Source organism: Neomonachus schauinslandi, chromosome 8 (assembly GCF_002201575.2).
Source record: "Neomonachus schauinslandi chromosome 8, ASM220157v2, whole genome shotgun sequence".
NCBI lineage: Eukaryota > Metazoa > Chordata > Mammalia > Carnivora > Phocidae > Neomonachus > Neomonachus schauinslandi.
In genome coordinates this window covers 8209814-8228403 of record NC_058410.1, presented here as the reverse complement: position 1 = coordinate 8228403, position 18590 = coordinate 8209814, and the positions used below count along the sequence as shown (strand labels likewise).

At 46.8% G+C, this 18590-nt stretch overlaps 1 protein-coding gene across 2 annotated transcripts; it reads left to right on the top strand.

Annotated features, from left to right (window-relative positions):
* The first annotated feature begins 757 nt into the window (after window positions 1–757).
* On the top strand, window positions 758–16335 carry MAS1 (MAS1 proto-oncogene, G protein-coupled receptor). Of its 2 annotated transcripts, none has more exons than XM_021693580.1 (2): window positions 758–972; window positions 15322–16335. In XM_021693580.1, exon 2 carries the CDS (start codon window positions 15358–15360, stop codon window positions 16333–16335), a length of 978 nt encoding a protein of 325 aa, XP_021549255.1. In that variant the 5' UTR covers window positions 758–972; window positions 15322–15357. The 2 variants fall into 2 exon arrangements, with proteins under 2 accessions (XP_021549255.1, XP_021549257.1); XM_021693582.1 differs by having other exon boundaries at window positions 758–1022.
* The last annotated feature ends 2255 nt before the right edge of the window (window positions 16336–18590 follow it).

The window sequence follows — 18590 nt, the reverse complement described above, 5'->3', positions numbered from 1 at the left end:
GTCCCCTGGGTCCATCACTACTTTGACACAGTAACCATGACGGGATGCTTTTGACAAGGAAGAAATACGGCCACAAGTGGAGGGTGGGTCTTTGTGCCAGGGCTGGGCGAGTCAAACCATCCAGAACTTTCCGGCTGGGACTTTAGGCCTTTACACTGGGGCTATTGGAGAGGGGACAGGGGTCGGGGGGGAAGGGTAACGTGACGGCAGGGGTGAGAAAGCATGTCACAGGAACAGCTGCTGGAGGGGTGAGTGTCCAAACCAGGCGGAGAAGCGGTCTGGGCACCCATCTCCTGGGTGCACTCTCTCCCCCGCTTCATGCTCGTGTGCTAACATGGGCCGTGACCCTGAACATGGGCTGTAGGGAGGGAACGGGTACTCAACTACCGAACAGCGTGTCCCTCACTGTGCAGGTCGACATCGACACCTACGTCTCATTTCCTCATTGCAACTTTTGGTGGTAATAGGATTGGCCCCATTTTACAGGCGAGAAAACAGAGTCTTACAGAGCTTTGCAGAGACCAGTCGACTGGTTCCAGGCTGTCAGGGAGGGGAGTGGTTCTGTCTGCTACCCACGTGGCTTTTCCCCTTCCGTAGACCATTTCTCGGGGTCACCTCTCTCCTGAGCCCTGGCTGGCCCCGACGGCTCCCGGGGGTCAACCACCCCACATTCTCACCAGCTCGTTCCCACTCTGGATCAGTGTGAAGATTTTCACTTGAGCGTTTCACTGAATGATGCCATTTGAAGCACGGCTTCTGCTGATAAGCGTGGGACCATCTGCTTGGCACATCTCAAATATTTTCAGCAGTGGGAGAGTAGCTCTGATTTCTTCAGAGAAGGAGGCTGCAGCCGTCCTCGGAGATGTGGGGACCCTCGGAGACCCTGCAGGCTGGCGGGGCAGCGGGGCCCCAGGATGCGAAGGGGTGCCGTCCCTGCTGCCACCTCTGACCCTCCCTGAGCAAATGGAGCTAGTGAGTCTGCACCCCAGGTTTTAATTGTTCAGCTGCCCTTGGCAACCAGAGTAAGATTTTCCCTCTTCAAAAACCTATTGCCCGGGCAACCCTTTCTGTGCCCGCTGTTTTTACGGTGTGTTAGAGATTCGCTGTGTGTTGGCCAAAACCTCTGTATCTTCCTTCCTGTCTTTGTTTTGGAAAATTCGCCTCTTTGCCGGGTGAACTGTCCTCCGACGCTGTTTTTCAACTTCGGGGTTGAAACTTCTGTGTTCGCTTTTTCTTTTTGACTCGTGATAGGGGCAAGAACCTGAGGATCGATTCATGAGTTTGATGTGGACGTGGGGGTGTTCAAGACTGTTTAATTTGTTGCTACAAGTGATAAAAGAGTTGGGGTCTGAAAGGGGTGTTACTATATTTGATTCCTCTGGGGAAATCTCTGGACTAGGAGCAGTTGGGCATGGCCAGAGGCAAGCTGGGTTGATTTTTTCTTTTTTTTTTTGCCTTTCCTTAGTGGGTACCAGAATTAGTCCTAGCTTCTGTCGCTTATAAACTCGAACGTGCAGCCCATGGGTGGCAAGGCTCAACCGAAAGAAATCTCCTGCTCCATCTTCTCTTTGATGTCCTTTGGCAATTATTTCCGGGACAGGGGTGGGGGTTGTTTGGGGAAACAACGTATAAGATGTTGTTCAATTCCTTTGTAAGCAGCAACGAGAAGGTGGTAACAAGGCTCCCTTTAGAGCAAGGTTTCCCAACCTTGCACCATGACATTCCGGCCAAATCATTCTTTGTTGTGGGGAGCTGTTCTGTGCGTGGTAGGGTGCTCAGCAGCATCCCTGGCCTCAACCACTAGATGCTGAGAGACCCCTCCTCTCAGTTGTAACAACCCAAATCTCCAGGCACGCCAAATGACTTCTAGGGGACAGGATCAGCCCCTTGCATCCCCCTGCCCTGAGGCCAGTGTTGTAAGTTGATCCTGCTGTACACTTGGAGAGGGAGCAGAAAGTTTTTGCTTCTCCGTGCAGATGGCTCAAGTGGTAGGAAGCTGGACACGAGGCTTTTAATACCAGGACAGATGTCCGTGCCCTACACATTGCCATCAGATCCCTTACCTGCCATGGAAATTCCATCTCACAAATAGGTTTCTGTTTGTCCAGGTTACCGCACACACACAGAAGGAGGAATTTGCCCTTTCCTCTGGAGCTGCACACCTGGGAGGGGCAACCTAGGGTCAGGCCTCTCTTTTTGGTTGCGGAGGAACAAAAAAAGGCTCAGACCCACTCTGGGGCCCTAGTTTTGTTGGTTTTTCTCTTTCCTTTTCCTCCCCTCCTTCCTTCCTTCCTTCCCTCCTCCCCCTCTTTCCTTCCTTCCCTCCCTCCCTCCCCTCTTTCTTTCTTTCTTTCTTCTTCTTCCTTCCTTCCTTCCTCCCTCCCTCCCTCCCTCCCTCCCTTCCTTCCTCCCTTCCTCCCTCCCTCCCTTCCTTCCTTCCTTCCTCCCTCCCTTCCTTCCTTCCTTCCTTCCTCCCTTCCTTCCTTCCTTCCTTCTTCTAAGAGTGATGTGGCAGGCTGGGAATCCAGGACCATAGGAGGAATGTGGCCATTGAATGGGAATGTGGAAGAGCATGTTTGCTTCTTAGATCTCTAGAGAAAACGTCAGGAAGCAAAATGTATAGCATTTAAAATTCTCTGCCTTATGCCCTGATAAAGCTGAAGAAACCCCACATCTCTCAGCCTTCTTTGAGTCTCCTTGCTTGTCCGTCAGCTCCACTGTCCATCTATTCCTCTCCCTTTCGTGGAGAGGCAAATGCAGGTAGCAATTTCAAGGAGACCTGCCAGGACACGGGCTCTGCAAAGCCCACATCCTTATATGTCTATGGAAACCACCACACTTGTTTTCCCTGCTTGCTGATTCATTATCTCCATTTGGCATTTCCACGAGACTCATATTGGCAACGTGCTTTTCAATACCTAGGTTTCCTTATACCCCAGCCTTCCAGAAATACATTAACATGCCAGTTATGTGAAGCAACTGAGGGTCAAGGGGCCAGACTGCTTTGCTTAGCACTCACACCTAGTGGTCACTTTGAAAATGTGGCTTTGAGGCAAAGTAGCCTTAGGCAGAGGCAGAATAGACGGGCATCTCTGCCGTGTGATTTGAACAACATCAAATCTCTCTTCTCAAACATCTCTTTTGCGTTCAGATGCCAAATTGCCAGTAATTCTTTTGATTTTTGCGAGAGGTAGGTGGGTGCTAAGTATACCCTCTACCACCATCAGCCTGGCTCACCGTGGTGTGTGTGAGATGTTGAGCTGTAAGCACGGGAGGCGGGGGGCAGCCCAGCCAGGGTGAGGGCCTCTGCAGGGGATGGTGGGGGACCAGGGTCAGAGCTTCTGCTGGGTGAGGAGCGGGTCCCAGGGCAGAGGCCAGTGGCGGCGGTGGCCTGACAGCTTGGGGGGAGAATCGGAGCAGGGGTGGGGGATGGGCAGTGGCCGAGATGGGAGGTGATTTACCAACTGTGGATGGATCAAATAAGTAAATATGTCGAGGATAATGGGGGTCAAGTTTCTCAGCATCAGAGAAGGGAGTTAGAAATGTGGAGAGAGGGCGCCTGGGTGGCTCAGTTGGTTAAGCGACCGCCTTCGGCTCAGGTCATGATCCTGGAGTCCCGGGATCGAGTCCCGCGTCGGGCTCCCTGCTCGGCAGGGAGTCTGCTTCTCCCTCTGACCCTCCTCCCTCTCATGCTCTGTCTCTCATTCTCTCTCTCGCAAAAAAAAAAAAAAAAAAGAAATGTGGAGAGAAAGAAACAAAACTGTACTCAGTGGTGTTGGATTGAAATCAGGGATGTTGGTGGGAACCCATTGCATATACACACACACACACACACAGTTGACCCTTGAACAACACGGGTTTGAACTGCTTGGATTCACTTACATGCGGGGTTTTTTTTTTTTTTTCCGATAAATACAGTACAGCACTGTAAATGTATTTTCTCTTCCCTATGATTTTCTTAATAACATTTTCTTTTCTCCAGCTTATTTCATTATAAGAATACAGCATATAAGGGGCACCTGGGTGGCTCTGTCTGTTGAGTGTCAGACTCTTGACTTTGGCTCAGGTCATGATCTCAGGGTCATGAGATGGAGCCCTGAGTTGGGCTCTGCGCTCAGTGGGGAGTCTGCTTGAGGTTTTTTCCTCTCCCTCTGCCCCTTCTCCCCGCTCTCTCTCTCTCAAATGAATAAATAAACTTAAATAAAATACCACATATAATACATATAACATACAAAAGGGATTGGTGCAGGGAACATATAAGAGGAGTAAAGCCTGGTAAAATACCTAGTTTTTTGGCTTAGAAGACTAGGAATACCAGAGCAAGCATGGAACAGCTGGGAAGGTCTGATTTCTGTTTTGGGTTGGCTGGGGCTGGTGTGCCTTTGTGAGCCGCCCAACTGGAGACATCCAGGACTAGGGGTTACAGGGTCTGATATTCTGGGGAGCTGTCAAGTTAGAGCTAGAGATTTTGGTGTCACCAGAGTGTGGTAATATTGAATGAGGGGTTGGACAAGGCCACTCAGGGGGAGTCTGTAGAGTAGGAAGGGCAGAGGGTCAGCAATGGACCCCAGCAGCCCAAGAGCTCTGTAGGAAGAGATCCAGGAGAGGTGATGGAGAAGAAGCTGCAGGCAGCCAGGAGGAAAGCCAGAGGGAAGAAAGCGTGTCTAGGCAATGGTGTCATCATGAAGCCCACAGCAGAGACATGGAGTAAGAGTCCATAACCCTCTGTGTGTGTGCTGGGGGGCAGGGTGAGGGCGAAATCACCTCCCTTTTGGAAGACTCATCTAAAAGCTCAATGCTGACTAGTGGATGCAGCTCATTCTTATTACTTGTCCTCATGAAAGGACATAACCTGAAGTTCCCTTCTGACTTCAATTATCACTACCTAAAACGGTGAAGTATGGTGCCCTTCATCAATAGAAGTGTTTGTTGATGGTGGTGATGACTCTGGGTCATGCCCCTTCACAGAAGAAACAGGGATCAGAAGAAACTGAAAGCAACTCATTCCTGTTTTGTTGTTGTTGTTATGAGTTTGGCATTGGGTGGATGGCACCTTAATAAATAAAAATCCATCCTCTAATAAATAGTATTCATCTTTTAATAAGCAGTTATTATACTCCAATGACAATACATAATCCAGCCTTTTATTAAATAACATTTAATAAAAGTCCATCCTTTGAGGCTTTTAATAAAGACCATTACTGACAATCAAGTTGATGGTGGCAATGGTTTCTGATGACATTAAGGCCATTATTAAATGTCCCAAAAGTTTTACTGACCAAGTGTATGGGTAATGAACTTCCCATGTCCGTGACCCATTGACAAAGAACTGGCGTGGGGAGTAGAAACAGTGCTCTTGTGGACCTGGGCAATGTAGGCTCTGGTTCTGGCCTTGCTGTTTTTTTTTTTTTTTTTAAGATTTTATTTATTTATTTGAGAGAGAGAATGAGAGAGCACGAGAGGGAAGAGGGTCAGAGGGAGAAGCAGACCCCCCCTGCTGAGCAGGGAGCCCGATGTGGGACTCGATCCCGGGACTCCAGGATCATGACCTGAGCCGAAGGCAGTCGCTCAACCAACTGAGCCACCCAGGCGCCCCTCTGGCCTTGCTGTTAACTCAAGATGTGATCTTGGGCTGCTTGTGGCTGAGAAATACCTGATTCCTCCAAGCTCCAAATGTCTATGACCAACACAGAGCAGACAGACTAGTAGCAGTAAGGAGGTGGTGTGAAGAAGAAAAATAATTCATCAAAGAAGAAAGACAAGTGAATGTTAACCAGGAAAGAACATCCAAACTCATTAACAATCAGACTCCTAAATTGGCAAATTAAAAAAAAAAATGGAGATGTTGTGTTGGGGGGTAGAAAGTATATGCATGTGTATGCTGTGGGGAAAAAAAGCGTTCATATACTGTAGATGTCCCTGTAATTGGTCCAGGTGTTTTTTGGAAGACAATTTGTTAATATGCTTTAAAATCTTCAAAAATATTTATACCCTTTCATCCAGCAATTCCACTTTTAGAAAAATGTCCTAGGGAAATAATTAAAGATGTGCACAAAATTTGTATCCAAGGAAGTTCATTAGAGTGCTTTGTTTTTAGAAATAATGATGAAAAATAAGAAGCAACGGGTATGTCCAGGGTTAGAGGATTGTTAAAACTAAATTATGGTTCGTCCAAATAGTGACTAGGAAAATCTCTTTAGAGACCATGCTGACAGAGAAAATGTTTACAATATGGTATTGAGTATGAGTAGAAAAAAAAAAAAAGTAGGCTACCAAAACAGATTAAAAAAGCAATTTCAATTTTAAAAAGGAGCATGTGTGAGGCATAGCAACAAGACGAAAAGAAAATATCCTCAAACGTGAAAGCAGGTTAATTTTGATTAGTGGTTTTACTTGTGAATTTTTTTTCCCCACTAAATGTTCCAAATCTTCTTCAATGAACACATACTGTTTTATAATTAGAGAAAAAGGCAATAACATTTAGAAATACCCTCGTTTGGGGCTGGGATGAGACAGTATAAAATGAGTGTGTGGGGGTGTCTCGTGGTGGATGAGCCCTGTCTCCCCCGAGGCAGTTCAATGCACGCCTGTGGCTACTTCCCCCGCAGTGGGATTTGGATGCAGAGAGCACACCGCCCCCCGTCCTACTCTGGCAAACTCACAATTAGAAAGTCATCAAGTCTTTGGGGGAAAAAAATCCCCTATAACATTAGGGAATCTGATGCCTTCAATTCCTCCAGTAGGAAGACTGGAGGCAGACTAGAACAGGCTATAAAAGGTGAAGTCTTAAAAATAGGGTTCGGTGTCCACAATAGCCAAACTGTGGAAAGAGCCAAGATGTCCATCGACGGATGAATGGATAAAGAAGATGTGGTATATATATACAGTGGAATATTATGCAGCCATCAAAAGGAATGAGATCTTGCCATTTGCAACGACGTGGATGGAACTGGAGGGTATTATGTTGAGTGAAATAAGTCAAACAGAGAAAGACATGTATCATATGATCTCACTGATATGAGGAATTCTTAATCTCAGGAAACAAACTGAGGGTTGCTGGAGTGGGGGGTGGGGTGGGAAGGATGGGGTGACTGGGTGATAGACACTGGGGAGGGTATGTGCTCTGGTAAGCGCTGTGAATTGTGCAAGACTGTTGAATCTCAGATCTGTACCTCTGAAACAAATAATGCAATATATGTTAAGAAAAAAAAAAAGAAGAAGAAGAAGGTAGCGGGAGGGGAAGAATGAAGCGGGGGAAATCGGAGGGGTAGACGAACCATGAGAGACGATGGGCTCTGAAAAACAAACTGAGGGTTCTAGAGGGGAGGGGGGTGGGGGGATGGGTTAGCCCAGTGATGGGTATTAAGGAGGGCACGTTCTGCATGGAGCTCTGGGTGTTATGCACAAACAATGAATCATGGAACACTACATCTAAAACTAATGATGTGATGTATGGGGATTAACATAAGAATAAAAAAAAATAGGGTTTGGCTCCAGGGCAGAGTAGGAGGTGGGGAGTCAGCCTCAGGAGCTCCCAGCCACAGGGCTCCCTCCACCTGGTTGTGAGAGGGGCTCTCACCATGTCTCCACTGTGGGCTTCCATTTATGGGTCTGTAAAATGAGGGGGGTTGGTCAGACCCGTGGTTTCGGACTTCTTTTTTAAGTGGGAGACCGGCTCAGGGTTCAGTTAGGATCGGGATCTGGGCTCTTGCCCTGGCCGGCTCTGGGGCTCTGGGATCAGGATCCACGGGAGCTTTCAGCCCCGATGTCCTGCAGGGTCCCGGGAGCACCCTGGGGTGGGGCCCTGGGGAGGTGTGTGACACAGCGGCTCTGAACTTGGCCTGCTTACTAACCCTTCCTTTTCCCCTTATAAAAACGGGGGCAATAACACCTTCCTTATCATTTCTGGAGCTGATTAAAGGATCCAAAGTTAACTTGAAGGGAAGATGCCTTGGACAGTTATGTCCGCCCCAGGGGCCTTTTCCTGCTCTGATGTATTGCTTTTTCCATCGGAGTTCTTCAGTGAGAAGGAAGAGAGGGTAAGAAGGTGCTTCTATGAGGCCGCCAGTGGTTCATGCCAAATCCGGGTGCTATCCCCCACTCAACTCTCCAGCTGTTCTGACCCAGATCTTAGGCGGTGTTGGGGTATGAACCACATCAGGGCACAGAGGGCTGTAGGGACGAGCTCTCCTTCCTCCCCAGATGGTTACCACCAGGTAACAGGCAGCACTGCAGATATGATGTCTTTCTAAAGATGAGCTGTATTAAAAAAAAAAAAAAGATTTGCATGTCTGGTCAGAGTGCATAGCACTAGACCTGCGCTGATATGGAGACAAGTTACCCTCAGTGTTAATCGTGATTGCTTCCCGGCGTCCTCAGGGCTTTCTGAGAACTCAGCTGTGTGCTATTCTGAGCTAGGTGGTTCTGTAGACCAGCAGCAGATACCCTCCCTCTCTCCTCCTCCTGCCCAGCGTCCCATGTCCTAGCTAGCCACCGACAGGGGGGATAACGGACAGAATGACCAAGGAGCCCCGGGGAAGGGGGTGGGCAGTGAGTGTGTTGGACCAGCTTCGTCCAAGGCGCTTTGTGCCCCCTGCTATTTCCCTGGAGGGGCTGAAATTCAGTTTGGTAAGACCGGGAATGCGATTTTTAGCAATGCGTCATTTAAATAAAACCCTACTCTAACAAAACAACGTGGAGAGTAATCATTAGTTGTTATTTTTTTTTTCTTAAGATTTTATTTATTTATTTGAGGGGCTCAGTCGTTAAGCGTCTGCCTTCGGCTCAGGTCATGATCCCAGAGTCCTGGGATCGAGCCCCGCATCGGGCTCCCTGCTCTGCGGGAAGCCTGCTTCTCTCTCTCCCACTCCCCCTGCTTCTGTTCCCTCTCTCGCTGTGTCTCCCTCTGTCAAATAAATAAATAAAATCTTTAAAAAGATTTTATTTATTTATTTGAGAGAGAGCACAAGCAGGGAGAGGAGCAAAGGGAGAGGGAGAAGCAGACTCTCTGCTGAGCCGGGTGCCCAGGGATACTCAATCTCAGGACCCCAAGATCATGACCTGGGCTGAAGTCAGACACTTAACTGACTGTGCCACCCGGACACCCTGAGTTATCATTAGTTTTTAATAAGAATTAATTTTTATGGGATCTTTATTTGCTTTCCAATCACATCCTGATCAAAATCTGCCTTGGCATTTTTGTGACAGAACTTTCTACTAACTGGCACGTCCTGGGCTGGAGGTGGTTGTTTTCTCTCTTGGACCACTGTGATGGGCTTTATTTCTTGGAATAATTCAATAAGTACTCACTGGATGCCTACGATGTGCCAAGTGCTAGAGATTCAGACATGAATAAGATAAAGCCCTGTTTTCCACGAGTTTGCAGGTTAGTAGGGGAGATGCAATTTTAACTCTGCTGCAAGGAGGAATGTCATGGAGAGAGAACACCAGAGTGGGCAAAGGGAGCATTGGATGGTTGGTGCAGGGAACAGGGAGGCCAGGAGGCAAGGAGATACTTCCCGAGGGTCCAGGCCAGAGTCATGGGAACGGAAGAGGGGCATGCTGTGGGTTGCTCCTGCATTTGAAATTCACAATCAGGCAAATGCACAGTGGTAAATAATGTTCTAAAGATCTCGCATGTGTCTATTACCTTTTGTTTAATGAAGTTCTGCTTACTGGAGAACACAGTAAGGGGAGCAGGGCACGCATAGACACGCACACCCGGATCTTGCCCTGATGTGCCCTTCCCATGCTTCATGCGGCAAACCAAGCTCTCTGTTCCCCGGCTGTCCGAGCCGCCACCCTCCTGTCCCGCTCTCAGCCGCCGGCAGTTCATTGACGCAGCCCCATCAGGTGGAACGCTGGGTCCCCTGACCCCCCTTTCTCCTGTCCCCTCACAGTCACGGAGGCCTGACTGCTCTTCTCAGAACTGGAATCCATCCCCTCCTTTGGCCATTATCCTAGTTATTTCTCAGCAGGACTTCTCAGCAGCCCCCTGCTGGCTTCTTTGCTCGATCCAGCATCTCCCTCCATCCAGCCTGTAGACCAGGACCAGGGTAACCTTTCTAAAACACAGCTCAGGGCATATCCCAACCCTGCGCTGAAACCTCTCATGCCCCCCCCCCCCCCACTCCCAGTGCAAATGGCAGAGGTTTTCCAACCATGACCCCTGGCCCACCTGCATCAGAATCCCCTGGGCTGTGAAATTACAGATTCCAGAGCCCCATTCCTAGGCTTTCTGAAACAGTGGGGTCTCGGAATTTGCATTTTTTCATAAGCAATCCCAGGTAATTTTTAAGCACCAAGCTGGATAAGCATAGTCTATAGAAGAAGCCTAACATTTAGAGAAGCATCATAACCTGGCCGTCATGCTTCAGCCCAGCTGTCCGCCCAGGGTCCGCCCACCTTCTTGAACCCCATCCCCAATATCTTGTGCCCTCCTGCCTCCATGTGTCAGTCCATCTGTTCCTTTTTCTTAAAATGCCTTTCTTCCCTCCCTCGGCTAACAAACTCCTACTGACCCTTCAAGGCCCAGCCTTGTAGAGCCTTCCTTGAAAGCCTGAGACATTGCTTCCTACCACGTGCTTGCTTGGCACGCAGTCAAAGACCCCTTCCTTCCATTTCCTGTATTGCATTAGGTTTAGTCCTGTCTGTCTCCCCTACAAAACTGTGTAGAGGACTGTGTCTTATTTATTTCTTCATCCTTAACACTTGGGACGGTGACTGACATCTAAACGTTTGTTGAAAAATGGACAGAGGGTGATCTCTCTCCAGAAAGTGAATTTGGTTACTTTGGTTTGACTTTAAAAGAAAAATACAGTTTGATCTCATGTGTTGAAACACCTTTCCTAACTGGCTTTTATGAGGAGTACACAACAGCTCTCTTGCACGTAACGAGTAGCCAAACGATGCTGTGGTCTGTGAGATGTTCAAGGATGCAAGTCTGAGTCAGAAAGATGTTCTTGCCAGCTTTCTTAAACATTCTGATCAGAATTCAATTAGAAATTAGAAAGTTCTGATTTGACATATATAGTCTTTAATTTAGGTTTGTTATGAAAAGATGAGAGCATTTGACTTCCTTGTATAAGGTATTTTGGTTTTGTGATGGTTCTCGACCTGGCTGTCCAATATGGTAACCACCAGCCACATGGGGCTACTGAGTCTGTGAAATGTGGCCACAAAACACACATCGGAGTTTAAAGACTCACTGTGAGAAAAAGAACGTAAAATATCTCATTAATATTTTTTATATTGATTACATGTTGAAATAATATTTTGAACACATTGGGTCAGATAAAATAGTTATTAAAATTCATTTCGCCTGTTTCTTTTTAGTTTTTTGTATGTAGCTACTAGAAAAATTTAAGACGTGTGGCTTGCATTATCTTTCTACTGGCTAGTGCCGATTTAGACCCTTCTTACCCTCTACTTCTTTGTACTCCAGACTATTCTGTTTCCTCTCTTCTGCCTCTAAAACACCACCCCCAACAACAAAATACCCAGCTCTGAAGCACCTACCATCCAACTATGTTACCTACAACCCTCCTCACTGTGACTATTTATACACCCCTGGGATGCGTTCCCATATTCCTTGAGGATTTTAGCACCTAGTTCACAGTCTTTTTTTTTCTAACTGTATTCCACTATTCCCCAGTCATTTCAATGTTCATGTAGATAAGTCTTCCAAAGCCTGGCTCCAGGTCCTGATCTCACCTCAAATGACCTTGTCCTCCACCCTCCGTCAGCCGTTCTTTCCCATGGTCATACAGTGATAGCCCCAAATCTGCACTGCCACAATCTTGGTTGCAAGCAACCCTTTCTCCAGCCCCACCTCCTTTTTTCTGGTTCCCTACCTTTAGTACTTGGACTTCCTCAGTCGTCTGATAACACCAGGCTCTATCAGATGGCTCCTGTGTCCTGTTCACTGTCATCTCTCTCACGACCTCACCTTTCTCCTAACCCCATTGAATTCTGTAGTCCATCATGGCACCCATTCCCTTCCATGTGGTCTGATCCCATTGGCGCCTCTTGTCCACTGTTGCACCAGCCTGGGAAAACCCCAGGCCTGGCTAAATCCAACTCCCTCCTTCACCGTGCTCACACCTGGACAGCCGAACTGTAGCTGGAGAAAAACATGTGTCATACTGAATTTTTAAATTCATGGGGGTTTAAAGACCCACTGGTGGGCTCTGATGTTTGCCCCAAAACTCGCTCTTTGTGTATTTCCCTGGTCCTTTCCCTCGTTCACTTGATTATTTCACATGCTACCCACATGAGGAGAACCCTCTGCCTCTCTTGACTCTTAGCTGATGATTTGGCTTCTTACTTTCTGAAAAAGGAGATACTGTGCATTCAGAAGAGAACTTCTTCCAACTCCTAACACTCCTGCCGTCAGCCTACCTGCCTAACTGCATTTTTAACCACACACTCTGCCTTCCCTTCTGCTCTGATGAATAAATTATGCTATCAGCAAAAGCCAGCAACTCCACCAAGCTCTAGAACCCTAAGTCATGAATCATCAACTGTTTCTTCTCTCCTGGAAAATTCTTATTAGCTTATCAACTCTCCCAAAACCCCTGCAGCCCTCTCCAGTTACTGCTCCATTTCTGCTTGAATTTACATTAAATTTCCTCAAGAGGGTTGTCTATACTCACCGTCTCTACATGGAATCCATGTTGGTTAATCAGACTTTCATTTTCTCTACTCTGCCTAAACAGCTCTCATCAAGGTCAACAATAACTCTACTCTAATGGTCCACTTCCAATTCTCATCTAATTTGAACTTGGAGTAGAAGTTAGCACAGTTGATCACACCTTTGTGAAACACTTCTGCTTCCTGGACATCACTCTCCCTTGGTTGTCTCTTACCTCTCTGCCAGATCCTTCTTAGTTTCTTTTGCTTCTTTCTCTTCATCTCCCCATGACCTGTAAACTTTGAAATGCCCCAAGGATTGGTCTTTGGACCTCTTTTCCTTTATAATTGCCTATATTTCATAGATAATCTCATTTAGCCTCATGATTTTAAATCCCACCTGGTTGCGTACAATACCTGCATTTATATGCCCAGCCTGTACCTGTCTCCCTAACTCCTGACACTCCTAGACATCCCAATTTGCATAGGCTTTTCTTTTTTTAAGATTTATTTATTTATTATTTGAGAGAGAGAGAGAGAGTTGGGGAGGGGCAGAAGGAGAGGGAGAGAGAGAATCTCTAGCAGACTCCCCACTGAGAGTGCAGCCTGACCCAGGACTCGATCCCACGACCCCAAGACCATGGCCTGAGCCAAAATCAAGAGTCAGACACTTAACCAACTGAGCCAACCAGGCACTCCAAGCGTAGGCTTTGCAAACTCAATGTACTTCTCCTAACCCACTCCAACTGAACATTGTCTATTCAGTAAATGGCTGAAAACTCATTCTCTCTCTCTACAATAACACATCTCACCCACCAACAAACCAAATGGCCTCCAGAATCCAACCATGTCTTGCTGCCTCCATAACCACATCCTAGTTCATGCATGGTCCGTGTTTTTTCTGTGTTGCACTTATTAGGACTTGACATCTTTTTATTTGTGGTTGTTGTTTGGTTATTGACTGCCTTCCCACTTGAGCAGAGACTCCAAGAGGTTGATGCTTGATCTATTTCCTTCACTGCCGTGTCCCAACACCTAGAATAGTGCCTGGCAGGAAGTTGGCTCTGAATAAATATTTGATGGGTGAGTGTGGGGAATGCGACTGTTTTACCTACAGACTTCTAACAAAGGCTGGTCTCTACAGCAGATCTTCGGTCAGCCATGCCACGGTATTCTGAATTCTGGTCCTGGTGTTGGGCTCCCGAAGGTATTGGGGTCTATTTCTTCTGTTTAATTATGAAATGGAAGGAGAACTTGCCCCAGTGAAAATAACTGCCAGTACCTCATCAGAGCAGCTGAGGGAAGTGTTAGTCAGGAGATGGACATCAGGACAGCGGAGGCAGAGGTCCCCTGGGCTCCTGGCGCACACCACTGGAGAGGTAACTATCCTTCTCAGCAGGCCGCCTGCGAGTCTGGGTGTCACGCACAGCTGAACTGAGCCCCACAAGCAGAGTTATGCCAATGCTGGGCTTCTGCTGACTCAATCCTGAAAACATCTAATATCATCGAGATGTGCAACCTTCATAAAATATTGCATCTCTGCACAGTTCTGCTTCAGGGAAGCTTGTGAGGAAAAGGCAGATATCTATTAGTTTAAAATAGTGGTTTGATCAACTTCCTACAGGTTAATTATTTTGCACACGGAGGGACCCTGGTCTACAAGGTCAAAATTCAAAAACAAAGAATAGTATTTTACCGCCACCATCAAAATGACAATAACAACAACGACTTGACAAAGTCAAGGACAAGTTAAAGTTGGCACCAGGGGGAGGATCTCTGCCGCTGCCTACCTCGTCCTTCCTCCAGTGGGGAAAGTGGCATCTGTGTATTTGTTACATAACAGGAAGAGGGCGGAGACTGCACATATATTTATTTTGCAATTCATAGACATGTGATAGAAAGTTTCTGAGAATCTTTGCTTTGCATTCTCAAATATTCAGTGTTTCTATTGGTTTCCAGTTAGTGCTTTGTTGAATGTCTGTCAGTAGTGTTTTCCTGCATGGTCTGGCCTGTGCTTTGTGGCGATGTGACCACACCTCGTTAAGACCTCACCATCTGTCACTCAGAGCGTTGGTTTCCCTGGCTCACCTAGTCTGGGGAGGTGCCCAGTTTTGTCACAGATATCGAGACCACATAAGACAAATGCCTTCTCATTGTTCACACTTGCAAAAATATTGGTACACAATTGAACATAATTTTGCTAGCCATTTCCCCTCATTTATCCATCATATACGGCACTTCATTCATTAAAAAAAAAAAAAATGACAACAATAACACTGACCAAACATATATTTTGTCTTTGCACCTGAATGCAATTAATCTGGTTCCTCAAAACGGGAGACAAAGGTGCAGAAGATGGATGATTTTCAAGATGCCATTCTGAAAGCTTGGGCCAGGCCAGACATGGATGCCAGGCACTCTGACCCTCCTGCTTTGCTGGATCCCTTTGGCCCTGAGCCACAAACAAATAATAATACAGAATTAAGGGCTATTGGTGGACCGAAAAATCATGAAATCAGTTCTCTTTTCTGGTGAAATGTCTAACTTTGTCATTGTCAGAAAAAGAATTGTACAGTCAGTTAAACATATTTGTTAATAACATGAAGTTCGTGATCCATTGCTGAAATTTTCCCTTCTCCCCTAGTACAATTTTCATGCTGTCTTTTTTGTTTTTGTTTTACTTATTTATAGAAAATTACCTAAAGAGCCCCTGCCTGAGGCCTCCTCATGGATGAGTCGAACGTGACATCATTCGTTGATGAGAGGTCCACGAACGCCTCCACCGCCAGGAATACCTCTGCCGGGGACCTGCGTCGGGAAATCCCAGTTGTGCACTGGGTAATTATGAGCATCTCCCCTCTGGGCTTTGTCGAAAATGGAATCCTCCTCTGGTTCCTCTGCTTCCGGATGAGAAGAAATCCCTTCACGGTCTACATCACCCACTTGTCTATTGCAGACATCTCGTTGCTCTTTTGTATTTTTATTCTGTCTGTTGACTACGCTTTAGATTATGAGCTCTCTTCTGGCTATTATTACACGATTGTCACATTATCAGTGACGTTTCTGTTCGGCTACAACACGGGCCTCTATCTGTTGACGGCCATTAGCGTGGAGAGGTGCCTGTCTGTCCTGTACCCCATCTGGTACCGATGTCATCGCCCCAAGCACCAGTCGGCGTTTGTCTGTGCCCTCCTGTGGGCGCTTTCGTGCTTGGTGACCACCATGGAGTACGTCATGTGCATTGACAGTGAAGGGCAGAGTCACTCTCAAAGTGACTGCAGGGCAGTGATCATCTTCATTGCCATTCTGAGCTTCCTGGTCTTCACTCCCCTCATGGTGGTGTCTAGCACCATCCTGGTGATTAAGATCCGAAAGAACGCGTGGACGGCCCATTCCTCGAAGCTGTACATAGTCATCATGGTCACCATCATTATCTTCCTCATTTTTGCCATGCCCATGAGGCTCCTATACCTGCTCTATTATGAGTATTGGTCAGCCTTTTGGAACTTGCACCATATTTCTCTTCTTTTCTCCACAATCAACAGCAGCGCCAACCCTTTTATTTACTTCTTCGTGGGCAGCAGTAGGAAGAAGCGGTTCAAGGAGTCCTTAAAAGTGGTTCTGACCAGGGCTTTCAAAGATGAAATGCAACCGAGGCACCAGGAAGACAATGGCAACACCACCACAATTGAGACCGTGGTCTGAGGATGGTGGTGGAAAACCGTGGACAAAAATGGTGGGGCACAGATAATTTGTACTTTGTGCTTGGAATACTGCTTAAGTATGTCCTAAATATGACACAGAAGGACACCGCATCCCATATGCATGAGATACTCATTAACGATAAGACCGTATCCTTGTACTGTATCTTCTGAAAAAGCCTAAAAATGTGTTGGACCTCTCTCATTTCTGTACCTATAAAAAAATTCTGGTTCCTCCTCAGCTCTTCCAGCAACATTTCCCATAAACTGTAGAAATTACTCTAGCAGAAAGGTGTGCAGGTGAGTACTGGAAAAGGTAACAAAAGCATTTGTTGGAACTTGAGAAGGTGGAGTCACGTAGCAGGAAGAACATGGGCTTTGGAGTCAGATCGACTCTGTCATTTGCTGCCTGGGGACCTCAGACAAGTGGTTTGACCTCTAAGAGCCTCTTGTCCTCACTTATAAAATGTTTAATAGTAATAGTCCATCCCTCCCAGCCTTGTGGTGAGGATGAAATGGGGAGATGCGGTATGCTGAGCACTTGGCACATTGTCAACCCTCAATAAACATTAGTCTTTCCTCCTTGAAGTGCAAGAAGAAAGACATACTTCTGTTTTGTAACTTGCGCATGTGTGCACGCATGCATGCACACATAGCTCTACCATGTACAAATATTGTTATGTGTTTTCCAATGTTGAATGTACATCTATGAAGGTCTTTCTGCTTGAAGCATGAAAGCTTTTCACGGAACAACACCTCTGCTGGAAGCATCTGCAGATGTTACAACATCCAACCATCCATGTGTCAGAGCATTATTTCAGGTTGTGAAGAAAAACATTTGGCCACCAGTAGAGGAGTTTCTCATGGCTCTTCCTTCCCTCTGTCGGAATGCTTGGTGTAATGAAAGTCTGTTTGGAAATCCTTTGCTTGACATAAGTTTTCATGAATGGAACTTAATTCCCAAGTTTGTGAGGGTGACTGTGTTTTTGGAGCCTCCCCTCCTGCCCCCATGAAGTGATGGGTTATTTACAGCCACAAAGTTCTGCGCCTTGAATCCTTTTTCCTCATGAGCATTTCTTCGCGGTAGTCCTGGGAGGAGGCCACGCAGCAGGGGCTGATGAGAGTTTTGGTCACATCTCAGAGGGGACCCGGGCATTTTCCCCAAGAAAATCTGTGCCGGGCTTGGTCAATATCTTAGTGCTCTGCTGCTCGCCTGCCATGACTTGTGTCTGAGTCTTCAGACAGCATGTCCTGGGTCTTCCCTAGGAAACACATCATGGCCCGTAGGCCATATTACTATGTTTCGTTTCCTTCTGCCCCTTCTAGGTGCTCCACGAAAATGACAATGCTTTGTGTGGTCCTAGGGGAGTAAAATGTTCATGCCTATAAATGAACCCATTAGGATTTATCTTAACTGTTTGTCTCCAAAGGGCCAGAGACTTTTTAGAAGTAACGTCCATTTCTTCTCCATCCTGACTTTCGAAAGGAATGATCACCTGTGATCTGATCGGGGTGGGGGGGGGGGGGGGGGCCCGGATGGGGGGGGGGGGCAGCTTCATTGAGGGAGATGTACAAGTCTCTCCCACCCAGCCGAGTTTGGAGGCAGGCGGCTCTTCAGTGGGTGATGATATCTGATTCAGAAACCAGGCAGCTTGCTTTCAGGAGCCCAGATGGATGTGGAGTGCTGACATTTAGAATGATCTTGTTTTTGATGGAAAACAGAGCATCTTCCTTGGGAAAGAACAGAATATGGAGGTCAGAGCGGCCCTCTCTTTGCCACCATCCCCCTGGTGCTGCGCTGGCCTCTGAGGTAGGAAAAAGGGATCAGCCTCATCTCATTTCAAAGGGATCTTTGGTCTCAAGGAGGAACCTAAAGACTCCTGGGAAACAAGGACTTTTCACCCATGGAAAATACAGTGAACTCATGAGAAGCTCCATTGATTGCCTTCCTGCAGATAAAGTGGGGAAATTGAATGTGATCATAAATATAAAAATTCTTCTGGATTTTTAAAGAACAATGCCTTCCAAACAGGTAAGATTCAGAGTTTAGCAGTGTTGTAAGGACAAATTCCTCTCTCTTACCTAAACCCATTCCCCAAAGTGAACTATAAGGTTAAAACTAAAACAGGAAGAGTTAAGTAAATGCGCACATACGGAGGGGAGTCGACTAAATGATTTGTACCCCTTGTGCATGGAGACACTTTGCCCGAGTCATCATAGGCTAAGGGAGTGCCATTTCTGCGACTTCCCTGGGCCTAG